The sequence below is a fragment of the Pogona vitticeps genome, chromosome 5 (genome assembly GCF_051106095.1).
Source record: "Pogona vitticeps strain Pit_001003342236 chromosome 5, PviZW2.1, whole genome shotgun sequence".
Lineage (NCBI taxonomy): Eukaryota > Metazoa > Chordata > Lepidosauria > Squamata > Agamidae > Pogona > Pogona vitticeps.
The window spans coordinates 25,330,673-25,341,961 of NC_135787.1; the positions used below are offsets into that span (position 1 = coordinate 25,330,673).

At 41.6% G+C, this 11,289-nt stretch overlaps 1 protein-coding gene across 1 annotated transcript; it reads right to left on the reverse strand.

Moving 5' to 3' along the window:
* Nucleotides 1-1,844: 1,844 nt before the first annotated feature.
* On the reverse strand, nt 1,845-10,938 carry PLA2G12A (phospholipase A2 group XIIA). Its single transcript, XM_073001818.2, has 4 exons — nt 10,504-10,938; nt 7,987-8,063; nt 6,260-6,425; nt 1,845-4,118 (listed from the first exon to the last, which is right to left on the reverse strand). The coding sequence occupies exons 1-4, from the start codon at nt 10,763-10,765 to the stop codon at nt 4,000-4,002; spliced, it is 624 nt and encodes a 207-aa protein (XP_072857919.2). The 5' UTR covers nt 10,766-10,938; the 3' UTR covers nt 1,845-3,999.
* Between the last annotated feature and the right edge of the window lie 351 nt (nt 10,939-11,289).

An 11,289-nucleotide genomic window follows, 5' to 3' on the forward strand; every position in this document is an offset into this window, starting at 1 on the left:
CTTTTCCTAATCTCCTAACAGAATTCTAAATTAATTGATTCCCTTGGATGGGGATGGTTTGACAGCGGCTGGGGTGTCTACACAATTAGTACTGCTGTTTCTTTTAAATGGAAATATAAAACCCAGCCATTATTCTTCCTAGACAAATAACTGCGGAAGAAACAAGCATCTTCTTCAAAAAGCTGGCCTTTGACTGAAGGCTTATATTTTTTTAAGCAACCCATATTTGTAAGTTATAACATAGTAAAAAATTGTTGTATTTTGCTTTTAAACACATGTAAAGGCATCTCTTCATATGTATGAATAGTTTTCTTGTTTGCTTCAACTGTAAAAAGGAAACAGAAGAGGAAATAATTGTTCTCTGCGAGAAAGGAAAAATCCAGGATGTGGGTGTGCCTCATCAAGCATTTAAGAGGGATTTCCATATCTTTGTAACTGAAAATATCTAGTTAGACCATACTTTTAAAAAAATTCTCGCCATTACAGTATATGGTGTAATACAACAAAAACAAGGGATTATAAAATAAATTATTCTAGTTTTCCTTCTAATAGTGTGCTCTTTAGTTAAGCTTTATTTATTGGCCCAAAATGTTTTTCTTTTCTTTACATGGGTGGAAAAGAAATGGCATGAGTCATAGCAGTTAATTAATAAGCTCCCCGCCTTCCATGTTTGGGCTCCTATTGTGTGCCAAGCCAACCAAAAGATGTACAATGAGAAATCTAAGCAAGAGTTGTATCAATTAGTGCCAAATGATGATGATGATGTGCTGTCAAGTCAATTGACTTATGACTATCCTTTTCAGGGTTTTCAGGTAGTGAATAGAAGTTGTTTACCATTCCCTTCTTCTAGGGGGTTACCCTGGGACTCTGCTGTTTTGCCCATGACTATCCAGGCTGGCTCTTCTCCCAGGAGGCACAAGTGGGAATTGAATCCCCAACCTCCACAGCCAGATACAGTCACTCCTCACTTAATGACCTACCTGTTTATCAGCCGCTCAGACGTACACCTGTCTCAACACCTCATAAATGCTTGCTTGCATCGTCTCTCCCAACCCCGTCTCAATGGCACATGACTTATTAGTCCTGTGTACAGTAGTATTGTTCCTCGTTTATCAACCAATTTGCTTAATGACCTAGCTGTAGGAACAGAACTCATTCGTTACGTGAGGAGTGCCTAAACGACTGAGTGATCCAGACAGCTGGTGGCAATTCGCCACTGAGAATTACAGTGGGGTCTTGACTTGAGAACTTAATCCGTATTGGAAGGCGGTTCTCAAGTCAAAAAGTTCTCAGGTCAAATCTGCATTTCCCATAGGAATGCATTGAAAACCATTTGATCCGTATCTGCTCTTTTCCGTCCATAGAAACTAATAGGAAGCTGCTATTCTGCCTTCGACCACTAGAGGGGGATATTTTGTTTCTTTTTTTCTTAGGTCAAGAAAGGTTCAGGGAAGGCAGGAAAATACAGTCCAGACAGTACCAGGCAGTCTGAAGACTCCCAATCCACTCTATAAACGCTGGGAGGAGTGAGGAAGCAGACAGGCACCCTTTTCACTGGCCAACAGTTAACTGAAAGTTCAAATTTTGCACTTTCCCTGCTTCCCACGTGGTTTTTTTCAGTTCTTAACTCAAATCTAAGTATGTAAGTCAAGTCAATATTTTCCTATGAGAGTGGTTCTTAAGTCAAAATGTTCTTAACTCAAGCCGCTCTTAAGTCAAGACCCCACTGTACACCATTTCTCTTCCATCTGTATAACTACAAAACAGGATTTTCATTATTAATAGCATTTTTAAAAATTCCCTCTACCAAAACAGGTACAGTTCTATTTCATGCACAGTCACACTTAAAAATTCTCATGTGCTTTATTAATAAAGGTCACAAAAGAAAATACATTGTATTCAACTTTTCAAGTAACAATCATCATCTCTGGCATTTGTATACACAAGACACTTGAAGAGATAATCAGCCTCAGTGTTAAGAATTCACATTCCTTCATAAAGACTTACGCATCTTTGGCAAAACAAAACCCATAAAAAGACCTGTCAATAAAACCTTATGTGCAGAGATTGGAAATGCCAAGCTTTAAGTCTTAATACAGTGGTGCCTCACTAGACGATAATAATCCGTTCCACTGAAATCACTGTTTAGCAAAATTATTGTCTAATGAAAAGCATTTCCCTATTGGAATGCATTGAAACCTGTTTAATGTGTTCCAATGGGGAAGAATAGTCGTTGTCTAGTGAAGATCGGCCATAGGAAAGCCGCTTTGCGAACCGCTGATCAGCAGTTTAAATAGCTGTCTTGCAAAGCTTAGGTCCCGAAAACACCCATTTTGCAAGCGCAGAGGGAGCTGTCAAAATAGTTGCCTAGTGAAAATTGGTTTGCGAAGCAGGGACCAAACATTGTCCAGCAAAATTTCCCCATAGGAATCACTGTTTTGCGAATCGCTATAGCGATCACAAAAAGTCAATGTCTAACAAAAAAACCTGTCATGTGGGGTAACTGTCTGGCGAGGCACCATTGTACAACTAAAGTTAGCTGTGTCTGAGAACTTTTTAAAATATCAAATGGGAAAACAACCCTTAAAATTCTACATTTCTAGGAAACATACTGGTAAAAGTCTTCACCACTTTTATCATTTAGTCCTGAAAACCACAGATAAAAGGGTTCCACACAGAGAGAGCAACAGATAAAAGTACTCCTTTAGTTTAGGCCAACAGAATTCTTATTCAATACACATGAAGGCACTTCTATTGCACAGAATATAGCTGTGCTTAAAACAAAAGCCAATCTGATTTTTTAAAAAACAGGAATGGCTTAAATTCAATAATTAGCCCCAAACAGAGCAGACTCACTAAATCAATGAGATATGCATAAATGCTGACTCATCCATTCATGGGTCTACTCTAATTAGGATGAGCAATAGGATTTAGGCCAATGGTCTTGGAGATTTCAGTGGGGGCAGTTCTGTTTTATTATTTCACAGAGAGGACTGGACATATCCTAGAATGCCAATGAATACACAAATGAACTCAGTTTAGTAATTTAAAACGTATTTCAAAATTTTGTTCTTAAATTTCATAGGCACTTTGGAAGAATGTCTGCAATGTAAATGGATAAACAATGTTGGTTTGGTAATTTTGAAATATCAAACCAAATGGTCTGTCTTGTCGGCAAATTTACAGACAATTGTATGCATGTTCACTTACATTTTCAGGTAAGTGAAAATGTTTTCAGGTAAGACTGAAGAGGGCCATATAAAGCTGCAATGCCGAACACATTGCCTGAGTACAGTGAACTTGTGTCCAATTAAATGCTACAAAATTGCACTATAACACCAGCAGAGATCATCTGCCAAAAGGAATATCCCATAACAGAATGTTTCAAACGGAAGCCATTTGCTTTTGAGATATTTTCCTTCTTGTCAGTAAAACAAGGCACTGAAGACATGATGTTTGCTAGCAAGACTGACATTTGACCTACTTTTACCTCAGTTCAATACGTAGCATACTGAGCATTCCCATGGTGCAGTGGTTAGACTGCAGTACTGCTGTCAAGCCTCTGCTCACAACCTGAGTTTGATCCCTGGGTTCAAGTAGCTGGCTCAAGGTTCACTCCGCCTTCTATCCTTCCAAGGTTGGTAAAATCCACATCGTGGGGAAAGGGGGAGTTGTTGTTTGCATATGTTGTAAACCGTCCAGAAATTGCTTTAGTTCTATGGGGAAATATATTAAGTCAAAAACAACAACATTCATTCACGGTCAAACAGCTCTAAGGCCAGTTGTCAAAAATATCATTTTTGATGTTTGAGAAAGATGGTGGATGTAAGTTGATGAAAGGAAGTGTTGTAAATAAACTTATAAAAATTAGTGTCTTCTGCTCATCATAGAGATCATCTTCATATTCAACTGCATATTTTGAGTAGTTTTGTAATAACAAAAGGGCTCCTGCAATACAGACAAAAAGTCTGTATAAGCTGCAGAAGGCTATACACTTCTTTAAAGGTCTCTCTTGTCTTCATACCGACACATGCATGCAGCTCTTTGACTATCAAGGTATGGCTTGCATCCCAAATGTATGACAGCATCAAACACCAGCTGCACTGTTGATTCACATGCTAAAAGGAAGCAAGCAAATAAATTAATATTTCAGTAAAACAGTAAACTATGCCTCACCTTATGAGGGGAGTCCATGTTTACCAGTGGCTCTTCCTTGATTCAAGGCTGGTTAAGCAGTTTATATTAACCAAAGGTACGTAAGATTATATTTTCATATATATTAAGTAATAAGTCTATGCTTTTAATTATTTACAAGGAGAGAATGTAGTCTGGTGGATAAAGTATCATAACAAGATTCAAGAAACCTGGGTTCAAATCTCCACTTGACCATGGAGATTCAATGAGAGATGGCAATGGTAAATCACCTCTTGAACATCTCATATACCTCAAAAATCTTAGCGTTGCCGGTCTGTTTTTAAAAGAAGCTTGTTAAACATGGGTCCAGTTCAATTCTTCCAAAAAACTCTAGTTTATGAACGTGGGACATTGTGCTTCTGTACCCACAATTTAAAAATCCAGGATATGGCCTGATTGTTGCTACACAATATCACACCCACATTGCAAGCAGGAAAGAGGATGCCAAGCTTAACATAGCAAAGGCCCAGTTGGCTGCTGACACCACCAATGGCAGCAGTCAAGATGATCTATAGCAGTGGTCCCCAACCTTTTTGGAACCACGGACCAGTTTGGGGGGCAGAGGCATCCCCTGTGCTCGCTGGTGGGTATGGCATATTCAGGGTGGGCGTGGAACGTTTACGGATGGGCATAGTGCATTCGCACATATGCACGGGTCAGCGGGGGGCGCTTGTGGCTGGGCGTGGCACACTTCTGGGTGAGTGGGGTGTGCCCAACCATGAGCACATCACAAACACCCACGAACGCGCATAAGCACATCATGTCCACCATATGTGCGGGCAGGGGATTGGGAGATCTGTCTCTGCGGCCCAGTCCTGTGAAGCCCACAGACCGGCACCAGGCCACAGACCAGGGGTTGGAGACCCCTGATCTACAGGATAAGGTAATACGCCTTATAATATTACCCCATGTTTTGACTTTCCTTATGGAATACTGATTTGCTTTGTTGCACAGTATCTATTGCTGCACTCTTGCTGCAAACTCAGTCTCAGGGTAGCGACTGCAAAGCCAATATAGTTGCAAAATATCTGTTTGTTGCACTTTTGTGCAGCAATAATAGCAAATCCATGCTTCACCATCAACAATCTTATGGCAATTCAGTAGTAAGGATTATTATTTAGTTGGATACTTAATAGCTGTTTATATTACATGTAACTTATGCTCATACAAAGCAAGATGAACTTTATGAGTACAAATAAAGAACTTAAGTGTGTTACACCATGGGAACAGCACAAGAAAAAACATACGCAGGCACTATCTTTATTAGAGATGAATAACAGTTCTGTGCCATCTCAGGAATTTGTGTGCATCACTTAAGGGAAGATGTGGCTCTGAGCCACAGCCAGTCTTGTGTTTCCAAAAACAGGGAAACATAAGTGGTTCCCCATCCTATGCATTGATGATTGTGATCTGACACCAGCACACTTACCAATGTCTTTGCAATCACCATCCTGAGATAATCACAACATAATCACAACAACGATAACAACAATAACATGCTGTCAAGCTGATTCTGACTTATATGGCCCTTTCCAGGGTTTTCTAGATAAAGAATACTCAGAAGCAGTTTACCCTTCCCTTCTCCTGAGTGCATCCTGGGACTCTGTGTGGCCCAAGGCCACACAGGCTGGTGGTTCTTCAGAGAGGCTCCGTGAGGAATCGAATTCCTGACCTGTGGCTCCACAGCCTGTACCCAGCTCCCTGAGCTATGCAATCAGCTCCATGGCCATAATATTTCACCAAATATACTGATGTCATTATTTATTTTCCCAACTTCCCTTTTCTGTACACTGATGAAGAATTCCAGACAGCACTTCAAAACATCCGGGCTATCATGGCTACTAAGTATGGCTGGATACTGTGAGACTAAGAAAACAATAACAAAAAACCCCACAATTATTCCCTGGTCTATTATCTGTTAAGAATATGGGTTTTAATCATCGGCTCTCTAAACTGGCTACATCAAGCCTTGAATACACATAGAAATTGAGTAAATAATTACGACACATTGTATTAAAATGTTGTTTGCTCCATAACACAATTGTATTTCTCTGGAGCAGCTTACCTTGTACACTCTCTGGTATTCCTAGTGTCTTCTGTACATCTCGACAGATCTTGGAAAGGCAATATTGAAACTGCTCATCACATTCATGCTTTTTGTTGCCACAGGTATCATAACACCGATCATGTTGGTTGCAGCATTTTGTCATGGAGGGAATGCCAATGTCAAACTGAGAAGCAAGTCCTTAGCATTAGCCATTTCTCAGAGCACTTTGCAAGATATGCCAATACAAAATGCAAATATGTACCAACATATAAAGGAAGCCACACATATCCCATGAAGAAAACACAAAAGGGGCTAGAAGGGGTGAGAATATAACCAATAAATTAATAACTTCAAAAAGAGTGGTTGAGTAGACCAGATAGGCAGGGTATAAATTGAATGAATGAATGAATGAATGAATGAATGAATGAATGAATGAATGAATAAATAAATAAATAAGGGTTTACATCTGCCCATAATAGTTGTGTAAATATTTATGTAATGAAGACATTCAGTTACAGCAGAAATTTAAAAAGGATCCTTTCAACTATCAGAGGAACCAGATCTCCCAAGCCATAGTCATAAGAAAAAAGAAATGTATTTCACTTTTAATAGATATATTTAGCATGTGGCAAAGCAAATAGTAGTACTTCAGTTGTATCTTACAGGAACCATGAAATGACCCATTTCTTAACAGAGCGAGTGAAACATTGCACGTTGTCATTGAAATTAGAAGAATATTCTCCCGAGGAGCACAACATGTATAATTATACTAAAGACAAGGGAGAAATTATCAACTAGGTTAAACTAGATATCCACGGCCAGATACCTAAACCACTGAGTTATCCAGCCTGCTCATGCAGTCTGTAGCACCTCTAAATATGCTCCCCACACCGTATGGAATTATCTGAAGCGTTTAGAAGTAGAACAAAGGGCCTTATAAGGCTCGCTTCTTTCTATTTTACTTAAATTACTCAGAGGAACCAGAGTAATTGGGTGTGGAATTTGTAGCTGACAGCAAAGAAAGAAACAGTGATGGCAGTGGTGAGCATTAGATAACTTAAGTTTTTTGGCCAGCTAAATGCGGCAAATATTTTGATATGTGAGAGGATGGGGCGGGGGAGAGTGACACATGAGAAGGAGGTTAGATGATGAATTTTAATCATTTGAAACAAGTTTTAAATGTTTAAAAGCAAATTGAAGCCATTTCCCCAAACCATTTTAAAAGAATGTATCGTAGATTCCATGCAACAGTATAGTTGCCTGTTGGCATCCTAATTTCCCTTGGAAGAGTTCCATAATTGTGGTGGTGCTATGGAGATTCACAGTCTGACACACCCACAAATTTGGGAGCTATCAAGGCATGTAAATGAGCTTTACTGAGGAGCATAAATTCTGGACAGGTATGTATGGGAGGAGGCAGTCTTTCAGATATGCTACAGGCTCCAAGTTGTTTAGGGCTTTATAGATCAGAATCAGCACCTTGACTTGAGTGCAGAAGCAAATGTGCAGCCAATGCAGTTAATTCGAGACCAGCATTAAATTGTCTCTAGTCCAAAGCATATCTCAGACAACAGTCTAGCTATATCCTCCCTACACGTTTTAAGAGCAGCCCCATGCAGAGTACATTACAGTTGTCTAACAGGGGAGTATTTAAGGCATGGTGCACTTTTAACACCTTCTCTAACTTTGAAGCATAACTAAACTCAATAAACATTAGCAAGCGCCTGAAGCAAGAACTTACTTACATGAACTCCAAAAAGAGGAGAACCACATCCATTGGGTGGTGAAGGCTTATATCCATAGCGGGGTATAGGCTTATATCCTGTAAAATATGAAGAGCTTTGAATATTTAGAATAACACTTACAATATTTTAGTGTTTCCCTAATTTGACTCTCAGGACAGGACCAGTTGGTATAGGATCAGGGGTCTCCAAATTACGATCCATGGGTCACATCCAGCCTGCCTTGATGTTTTATCTGGCCCGTTCCCTTCAGCCCATGTGGGGGGTGGGCAGGCAGGAATGCATGCGTCCATGTGGGGGGAGGCTGCATGTGTGTGTTCATGCAGCGGGCATGCATGTGCGCACGCATCCATGTGAGGGGCAGGGGGACATGCATGTGTGCGGACAGACACACATGTTCCTGTTCCTTCGGCCCTCAAAAATGTTGGAAATATCCAGTGTGGCCCCCACAGTCTAACGTTTGGAGAGCCCTAGTACAGAAGTACATGAACTGTCTTTATTCCAGTGAATTCAACTGAACAATCTGGTGGAGTCTGGAAATATTACCTGTTTCGACTGTAACTCTCAGATTTCCCAAATAGCATGGCTTGTGTTGATCTTCTCTGAGAAATCACCCCCCCCCCAATTAATATTTCTAATTTGTGGATGTAAGTGGACAAATCCACTTGTTTTAAAACTGAGGCTTTGGCAGTGGTTCCATTTGGGGACTGTTTCAAACTAACCTTATGCTCATAACAGGTATTCTCTAAACTAAGGCCCACTCAGTTCAATGGCATTTATTTCTAGGTAAGTGAATATAAAACTACAGTTTAATGCCATAAAGATGGATTAACACATTAGTGTTAATGTTATCTATCAAATTATTTTTTACTAAACATGCACAAGTTACCACTCAGAGCACAAGTTTTGGAGTCAGAATGTATGTATATGCAAAGTAAGGTAATTCGTAACAGACATACAGTATTGAAATATATAATCATTTTCAAGGCTTTAAACCCCACATACTGAGACCTTCAGTCTTAACAGCTTAACACTGTATTAATGCCATATGATTATAACAATGGATTACTTTCCATGGTTGTGCATTCTTTGATTTTATGAAAAATACACAGAAGCTACCTCACTTTGAAGCAGTATTTAAACAACATCCACCATTTCTTTCCCACTCAGTCATTTCCATAGTTCCTGACCAGACATGGCTCTGGATAAAAGATAAATATCATCAAAATTTAGAGAATTATCGTATTTCAGCATGGGTGGCTGATCTTAGGAGGTCTCTTTGGAGGACAAATCTTTGCCCTGAGCCTGGAAATGATCCTTTGGGCCCTCCCCCCCCCCTTTAAAAAAAAGAAATGTGATATAATGGATAAAATAGCAGGCTAGGATTTACAAGACCTGGGTTCAAATCCACACTCAGCCATGGAAACTCATGGCAAGGGGTGTGGAATTGGTAAAAACACTCCTTAAATATCCCACTTGCCCTGAAAGCCTTGTCTGGGTTGCTATAGTGGGTTACAACCTGACAGCACATGGCACATACAGACAAAAATTGCCTGGACGTGCATTTCTAGTTTCTTTTTAAGGTCAGGTGAAGAGGCTTTAGAGCTCCCACTAAGCCCTCTCAAATGAAAACCACGGCTCCAGAAACAGAACCATTACAAATTTGGCACCAGATGGTTCTGAAGAAGGAAGTTTGGATTATCTTTCATGTCCCTTTGCAAACAAGCTAAATCCACTCAGCAAAACTACTAGCTCTACACAGAATCTATTTATACATACCTGGTCCTCTGTAATACAATGGTTACTGTACAAATACTAATATTACAGCAGAAAGACAAAGAGAACTTTCAGGCCATGATGAAACAGACAATAGCCATGCAGAAACACAGCAAAAAGCTAGAGCCAGAGTGCACTGACAGGTAATGCTGTTGTCTGAGATCACAAACCAGTACAGTAGATGCAGACACATACAGTATTCAAGTATATGCCATTTCAGCTACTTTTGGTGACCTAACCTATACATGCTTACCTCAAGTAAGTCCCACTGAACTCTCTAGGACTTACTTCTGGGGTAAACATATATAAGACTTAACTGACCACCCAAAGAATCATGGCACCCCATTAACACTTTTTGAATGGATTAAGTACATACAGTTTATATATTCACCCTACCCATCTTCCATTGAGGAACTTAGTAAGAAATACAGCAATCCCTTGTGCCAGGCCCAAGTTCTCACAGCTTCAGCAAGCCTGGCGCATGATCCTCCCTTATGTTTACATTTCAACTACTATTAATAATAAGCCACACACGGAATGCGGTACTAACGTGGAAGGAAAACATCAAAGCACGGGTGAGGAACTTGTGGGCCACTCGATACTACTGAACTGCAATTCCCATCATCCTTCCCTACCACAGCTAGGGATAATGGGGATTTCAGTGTAACATCTGCAGGACCACAGGTTCCCCGGTCCTAGCATAAGCCTCCCCCTTCCATTTCGTTATAGCGTGATCAATATTACCGTCGCTACATTTGTACTGACACAGCCCATCCTCGCCTCCTAGCAGGTCCAGCGCAGCGTTCAAGTACGTGTCGATCTTATGGACGCCGTTCCTAATAGTCTTCAGCGTCATCCTCCAGTCCGGGGTCTGCGCCTCTTGGCACTGGCCCGGCTGGGGCTGCGTCCCGAGCAAACCGCAACAGGTTACGAGGAGCGGCAGGAGGGCCCGAGTCGTCCTCATCCCCGAACGCGGAGGGGCCGGCGTTCTAGAACGCCCGCACATGAAAGCGCCGCCGCCTTCGGTTTTGGAACGCTGGGCGCCGCGGCGTTCGGAGGGCGACAGAAGAAAGGATTGCCGTCGGGCTAATAATGGTCCTCTCGCTCCATTACACGTGCGCGCGCGCAACAACCCACGAAGGTGCTGCCTCTCACCTACGTGTGCCGCGGGCTCCCGGGGTTTTCACTCCCTCCGCCGGCTCAGGCCAGCAAATTCCCACCATCCCGTAGGAAAGAAGACAGTACCACCCTACCCACCACCCCACTGCCTGTTTCTCCTACTACACCATCAGCCCAAACCAACCCGGCCCCTACTCCACTCGCGTAGCCAAAGAGGGGCGGCGTCCCACTTCCTCTGGAGGTGGAGTCGAAAGGTCGTGGCAGAAGGAGTTAGGCGGAGCGGGTCCTGGGGCGGTTGATAGGCAGCCGTGCCACAAAGTCTCTCCGCCTAAAAGAGTTAAAGGGACCGAAGCGGTGCCTATCCCGAAGTTCCGGAACAAGGAAAGGAACTGGGAGCTCTGGAGAGCCCGC